The 7215-nt window shown below is 39.0% G+C and overlaps 1 protein-coding gene across 2 annotated transcripts; it reads left to right on the forward strand.

The window, feature by feature from the left end:
- The first annotated feature begins 3438 nt into the window (after positions 1-3438).
- Positions 3439-6287, forward strand: LOC147852266 (ubiquitin C-terminal hydrolase 22-like). 2 transcript variants are annotated; one of them, XM_087334266.1, is made up of 4 exons: positions 3439-4710; positions 4975-5082; positions 5201-5446; positions 5544-5782. In XM_087334266.1, the coding sequence occupies exons 1-4, from the start codon at positions 3737-3739 to the stop codon at positions 5635-5637; spliced, it is 1422 nt and encodes a 473-aa protein (XP_087190392.1). In that variant the 5' UTR covers positions 3439-3736; the 3' UTR covers positions 5638-5782. The 2 variants fall into 2 exon arrangements, with proteins under 2 accessions (XP_087190392.1, XP_087190391.1); XM_087334265.1 differs by having other exon boundaries at positions 3441-4710; positions 5201-6287.
- Positions 6288-7215: the final 928 nt, after the last annotated feature.

Here is a 7215-nt window from a genome sequence, read left to right on the forward strand (position 1 = left end):
CATGTGTGTAAGGCTCCTTCGCTTCTTTAACAAAATCCTTCAAAACCTTTTAAGGTTGAAATTGTTACAAGTGATTATGATATAGGTGTTATTCTATATCAAGATGGTAAACCAATAGCATTTGAGAATAAGAAACTTTCTTACTGAGTGTCGATATAGTGTTCAAGAAAAGGAATTGTTTGTAGTTATCCATGCACTGAAGTCATGACGCCATTATTTTTACGGAAATCGTTTGGTGGTCACTACAAACCACGAGTCCTTGCAATAATTTTGTGACCAACAAGACCTTAAGGGTCATAAGGCACAATGACAGATCTCATCCAAGACTTTTATTTTTCGATATGATATTGTAAAGGTTCCATGAACACCGTCATTGATGCACTCGATTGCATCCGTGAAGTTAACATGCTTACCTTCACTGAGATAACATCAAATCTTTATGATCACCTTCAAGGAACGTATCATATGACAAATATTTTGGAATATACTAAGCAAGAGTTGAGTCTGAATAGACATGTCACCACACCCTCGAAGGGATTGTTCCACATTGCTAACGGTTTGATGAGTGTTTGTGATGGGAAGGTTTGTGTTCCATATTTGCCTAAGGTCAAAAAGAGAATTCTTTTTTAATGCCACAATGCACCCTCAACAAGGCACCTTGGAATACATCCCACACATTCTAGAGCCATGATGCCATTGGGGTCATAGTTGATATACAAACTAAAATGATCAGGTTTATTGTTACTAAAACCACAATAATAATGCTTGAATTGGCTTACCAATTCATTGAATCTGAATTATTCTGTTATTATGGGTTACCGATGGATATTTTGGGTGATTGATTTTACTAACGACTTTTGGATGCAAGTCTTTAAGAAGTTAGAAATCACATTGAGCATGAGCTCCACCGATCATCCTCAATCCAATGGACAGATAGAACGGGTAAATCAAATTATTGAAGTCATGCTTCAAGCATACATTGCTACAAAGCTAACAAAATGGGAATGTTATCTCCCAAATTTGGAGTTTGCTTATAATAGCTCCAAGCATACATCGACGTGATATAGTTATTTTATTTTTATGACATACAGATTTTAGCCACGAGTCCTGATTGATGTTAATATACATCATGATGAATTGTGAAGAACATAAAACTTTCTAAGGGATATGCAAGGTATGTTGCATATTGCATGAGATAATACAAAAATAGCTCAAGATAGAGTGCGTTTTTATGTTGACCATAATAGGCAACCTCGTGTATTCAACCTTGGACGAAAGGAATTTCTACATGTACTTGATGATTCTAAGACATTGTCTATGAGTAAGTGTGTTAAGTTAGCCCTAAGATTTTTTGCACCTCTCACAATCCTCAAACGCATTGGTTCATCATCACATCGGCTCCCTCTTCCTGGTTGTGTCGAAATCCATCTAGTTTTTTATGTAAGTCATCGAAAAGAACTTCTTGGTCTTGGCGATAATATAGTTACAACTGAAACTCTAGTTACTTCTAAAGATTTAGCTTCTAAACCACATGTACTAGAGAAATTTCTCGACATTAAACAAAACATTTGTGTTCTAAAACAATTTGAGAATTTTTAATTAAAAGGATGGATAAGTCTATAAAATATGCTACATGGGAATTAGAAAACACCCTTAAAACTAACTTCCCTAACTTTTCATTGCAAGAGTGCAATGTTCTAAAGAGGTTGAGTATGTTACGGGCATGACCATAATTTATCCAATGATAGTTTGTATCATAGGATTCTACACACAAGGATAAAATGTGAGGGTTTACTGAGATTGTAAAGAAGGGAGGATTACTTTTAATCCTAGCAATTGAGACAACCCATAAGGGCCAAGTGTGAACTTACTTGGGAACCTTAGGTCTAGCTATAAATATAAGGCTTAGCTACCCTCATTAGACACATTATTAGACTACGTCAAGACTATGACCTTGTGGTGAACTAACTGTTTTGGCGAGCATGTGCCAGTGCCAGGTACAACTTGATGCCATGGTGGTGGTATGGGACGTCGATCAGAGCTTGAGTCCGCCTCGATCCCTTCACTCAGGGGTGGTTGGGTGAATTAGCACCCTTCTTTCTCTCTCTTTCTCTCATCTATCTATCATTTACTTCTTTATTTCATGCTTACATTAGAAATAATCTCTAATAGTATAACCATAGGTTAGTTATGCTACATAGTCTTCAAAGATGGGGGGATCAATAATGAGCAACAAGATACCAGCTTTATTAATCTCACTATGGTAAAGGATTAAATGAGACACAAACCAATTGGGTGAAATTGAGAGAGAAAGAAGGCCAAGGGATTCCTCTATGTAGTGAAACTTGAAGTTGCACAATAAAAATTAAGATATTTTTCATACCATGCCGTCATATATAAGGAATCATGTAAAGATGCATATGTATACAATTATCCAATTGAACTTAGAAACCCTTGTTCCAATTATTGCAACATTAACTGTAAGGGTCAAGATCACCCGACCCACCAAACTGAGAATGAAGATCTCACCTCATTGGCTCTCCACAAAACCTTGAATGGATTAATTAATTATAACATCAACAAATTGATCTTGTGTTTGCACGACTACCCGTCTCGTAACTTAGATAGAGTTTATGGATTACTTTGCCACTTGATTTTCTATCAAAATTGAATGATCATATCTAGGAACATTCCACTTAAGATTGTATTTAAGTTGTAAAATATTTTATTGCAATGCCTTTTTTAAAACACGATTGTTGCCACTAACTATCTCATTCTTCATGCACCACCAATGACGAACCATCCTATTCTTCATGACTCGACAAACCATGTAATCCACACAAGCATGTTATACTAACTAGAGGGTTAGATGACATAACACCACCCAAAGGAACCCCAATTATTATTCTACTCTTAGAGTCCTCTCATGTGGATAACAAGGCAAATCAAATAAGTTCTCTTTGATGAATGCTTCCATTATGATTCCTTCTTGTCCATGAACTCCTACGCACACCTTGTAACGGTGCCACAAAGCACTTTATATATCGGTATACATGGTGGGACATTATCCCACACTTTAGCTTTAATCATCTCTTTGTTAAGCCACATGTACACGAGTCTATTTCCTTCCCAAAGTGTCATGAAACAGATTGAAGTATGGCCCATGTTTTTGGTCCATATTACACTGGCAGGGTTTTGGCTATTTCACACTCGTCGAATGGCCACCAATGTTGGCCCGGGGGCAAGTTTCGGGCATGGTTGATAGGTGGGCTTTTCATGGGGTCTTTCAGGGTCGATAGTGGGTAGGTCATGGACATAATAGAAGAAACTATATACATACATATATCGTATATGTATGTATGTATGTATGTATGTATGTGTTTCACTCCTCCTCCACTAACTAATGTATATATATAACATAATAAAACTAGAAGAAGAAGAAGAAGAAGAAGAAGAAAAAGAAGCGGAAGAGGAAGGAAAAACAGAGGAGAAGCAAACTGCTCTGCCAAATTCGGATCGTCGTTCCATTTGCCGTCATCGAAGCTGAAGACGGAAGAAACAGAAGAAACAGAAGAAACAGAAGAAGAAGAAGAAGAAGAAGAGGAGTAGGAGCTCCGATCGTGGGCTCTTGGTTCGGTTCTAATGCGCAGGAAGGCTAGGAACAGAGGAGGAGGGATCGAAGAAGAAGAAGAAGCAATCATCATCATCATCATCATCATCATCATCAGACGGAGATATGGGAGACGCCCCTCTGATCTTTCGGGCAAAGAGACGCTCCTCTCGTCATGTGGTGGAAGAGGAGAAGGTTCAGGTGCTGGCAGTGCAGGGGCTCCCTGTATCTACCTCCTCCTCCACTCTCACCTACTGTCCTTGCGATCACGTGTTAGAATTCAGGCAGAAGCATGGGTTCAAAACTTTGCAGAAATGGATTGCCCAGGGAGGCGGCAGATGTCCTGGAGCTGCCCATAAATGTGTAATTTGTGGTCGGTATTCGGGCCGCCTTTACGCCTGCCTCTTATGTGCAGCTGTATGCTGTTGGGATCCTGTGTCCCTGTCCGTGACTGGGCCGGGGCCCCATGCCTTAGTTCATGCCCGTTCATACCCTGGACATCATCTTGCAATTGATGTGCAGCGGGCTGAGCTCTTCTGTTGCATCTGCAAAGACCAGGTTTACGATCCAGATCTCGACCAAGCTGTGCTTTGTGCTCAAGCATTATCATTAGCGGATGGCAGTTCACAGACACCAATGATATTATCTCAAGAGAGCATGAAGAGCCCATGTGAACCTCATTTTACCAATAGTCCTTATGTGTCCAATGGATCACATATTCATCATAATGGACCACAGACGAGAAGCAAGAAGCGAAAGCTCGAAGGTCAGAATCACCCATGTATGCCTTCTCCTGCTGGCCAATGCCTTGTGAAGAAGCGATTTGCAACTGCATTGGAATGTGATGATGATGATGATGATGATGATGATGGTCTTCTGGGGTTGCGTGGCCTGAACAACCTCGGAAATACTTGTTTCATGAACTCCATATTGCAAGCCCTTCTACATGCCCCGCCCATGAGAAGCTACTTTCTCAAGGGTCAGCATGATCGAACCATGTGTGGGGAGATCGTTTGCCTCAGATGTGAAATGGACATCCTTTACTCCGCCGTTTACTCCGGTGATCGGTCACCCTACAGCCCTGCCCGATTCTTGTACAGGTTGTTATTTTGATCCTAGATCTAGTCATTATAGCTTGAACAATTTAATTGTTTTCAATGCTGGCTATTTAATGCTTTTTCCAATATTGTTGAGTGATGTAATGGTTTTATTTTGTCTTTGTGGAGCTAATTAATACTTTTTTGGCATCATCAAGAGATCTAGTGATTTGTTTTCCTACATTGTATTCCATTTAATGGTTTCTTTGTGCTTTGGTAAGGCGATGTGTCATTGAGCTCACTTTTGTGAATGTTTTCTGTTGTCAGCTGGTGGCAGCATGCCGAGAATCTTTCGGGCTATAAGCAGCAGGATGCTCATGAGTTTTTCATCTCAATTATCGATGGAATACACGGGAATGTAGATGCTAAAAAGAGGTAACTGATGGGGTTGGGTTTATCTTCTCATGTCTAACAAGGCAGTAATAATGGGTTGCGATGTCTTAACAAGAATTCTTATTTTTTGATGATTGATGTACTTGATATTTGTTGGCAGTGCAGGCAATGATGGGGAATGCGGATGCATTGCCCACCAATCTTTCTCTGGACTATTGCGATCTGATGTAACGTGCCTGGAATGTGGTTTTAGCTCAACTGCTTATGATCCATGCATTGATATTTCTTTGGACTTGGAACCTCTTGGATCTATTATCTCTAATGGAACTGGATCATGTTCAAACCATCATCAAATGGCCGCTCTGGATTGGACAACTTTGTATGGATGTCTTGACCGCTTCACGAGGTTAGAGAAATTGGGTTTGGATCAGAAGTTTTACTGTGAAAATTGTAAAATACCACAAGAATCTGTGAAGCAAATGTCCTTATGTAAGCTGCCCCAGGTCTTATGTCTTCATATCAAGAGGTTCGAGCATTCTCATGTCCGCAACATGTCTAGAAAAATTGATCGATATGTGCAATTTCCCTTCAATTTAGACATGGCCCCATATATGTCTTCCTGTATTGTGCGGTTACGGCATGGCAATAGGCTTGGGTTTTTCGATGGCGAGCAAACTGGCCCAGCTGAATACGAGCTTTTTGCAGTGGTTTCACACTCAGGAAAGCTGGACTCAGGTCATTACATCACTTATCTGCACCTGGGTCTATATTGGTATCGATGCAATGATTCATGGATCTCTCGGGTGAGCAATGACGTGGTGAGATCCACTCAGGCATATATGCTATATTATGTTCGAAAGGCTTTCACAAGTCACTAAAGGATGGGTTGATGAATGGCTCTTCACCAACCTTTGATTCTGTAAACGTACACGCATCAGCATTCATCGGAGCTGAATAGATGATTACAGATCGCATCCCTCAAAATATGGTATATCAAATGAGTATATATGTTGAGGAAAATACAATTTTGGTAGTGATAGTTATCATATGACCACACAAAACATAGGCTCATGTAAGATCTACAAATGGGCGTAACAAAAGGTGTTAGTTCCCTGATTGCAGGCATAGATGCTTTTAGAGAGTATGGAGTTTTGGGTTGTACATTCTATTCTTTGTAAAAGCCACAAGGTGACAAAATTTTCCTTCTCTAAACCAGGCAAATAAAATTGCTTCATATTTGTCATTCATTCGCTATGGTTGACATTCAATGGATTCAATAGCATAAATATGGTGGTGTACATTAGGCTAAGTGTTGTTTAATCTTGTTGAAGTTGCTTTATATTGAGGTCATATACATTCATGGGTAAAGCATATATGTAATATAGATATATATGCTTTTACCCAAGAATGTGCATGTGGTTATTGTATGCGAGAACATTTATGAGGTAATGCTTCCTTATCATTGAATGTAACGTTGGAACATGCTGATTGTTGCTCACCTTAAAGTTACTTATGATTTTGAATATCAATATTTTCTTTGTGATTTTGATTACCTATCCGAATTGCAATAAATGGAAGCAAGCGGTTTGAGTTAACATACATGGAGCAACTCATTTCAATGTTTGGCCCTCTCACCTTGCCGTGCTTGTCAATTTGGAATGGCTTTCGTAGGACACTGTGCATGATTTGATTTTGAAGAATCCCTTCAAGGTATACTAACTTTGAAGGATTCCAAATGGGGATGTAATGATAAATGATGGTATGTGAAAAATAAATATTATTTGTTTGCTCCATTGTGGAACCAAACTCATTGGACCAAACATTGATAAAAGTTAAAAAGCTTAATTTTTCATACCAGCTTTCACTTTCTTTCTTACTTTTTTTCCAAAAAAATATTGCTTCGCAATAGTTAGCAACAAGATTGTGGCGTGCTTTGTAACAAGTGTTGGTTCCATACTCATGGTGGATTCTTGAGGATAGAACTATGAATGGATAATGGTTTGTTTTGAGACAAATTGAATAGTGAAGCTATGACTTCATGATTTAATCAAATTTAGTTTGGTTTGGTTTAGGTTCATAAATTTGTAAATGGTTTGGGTTGGCATGGGGGTTTACAGGTTTGATTTGAGCTATTATTAGCTTAATGGTTTGGGAGGACATTTTTGAAATTTTATT

This window comes from Azolla caroliniana, unplaced genomic scaffold, assembly GCF_043228905.1.
Source record: "Azolla caroliniana isolate FFs.n. ecotype wild unplaced genomic scaffold, voAzoCaro1.0.p SCAF_18, whole genome shotgun sequence".
Taxonomy (NCBI): Eukaryota; Viridiplantae; Streptophyta; class Polypodiopsida; order Salviniales; family Salviniaceae; genus Azolla; species Azolla caroliniana.

Coding starts and splice junctions, on each gene's coding strand:
- LOC147852266 (XM_087334265.1), top strand. CDS start 3,737: ATGGGAGACGCCCCTCTGATCTTTCGGGCAAAGAGACGCTCCTCTCGT. Junction 4,711..4,974: donor CCTGCCCGATTCTTGTACAG/GTTGTTATTTTG, acceptor TTCTGTTGTCAG/CTGGTGGCAGCATGCCGAGA. Junction 5,083..5,200: donor AATGTAGATGCTAAAAAGAG/GTAACTGATGGG, acceptor ATTTGTTGGCAG/TGCAGGCAATGATGGGGAAT.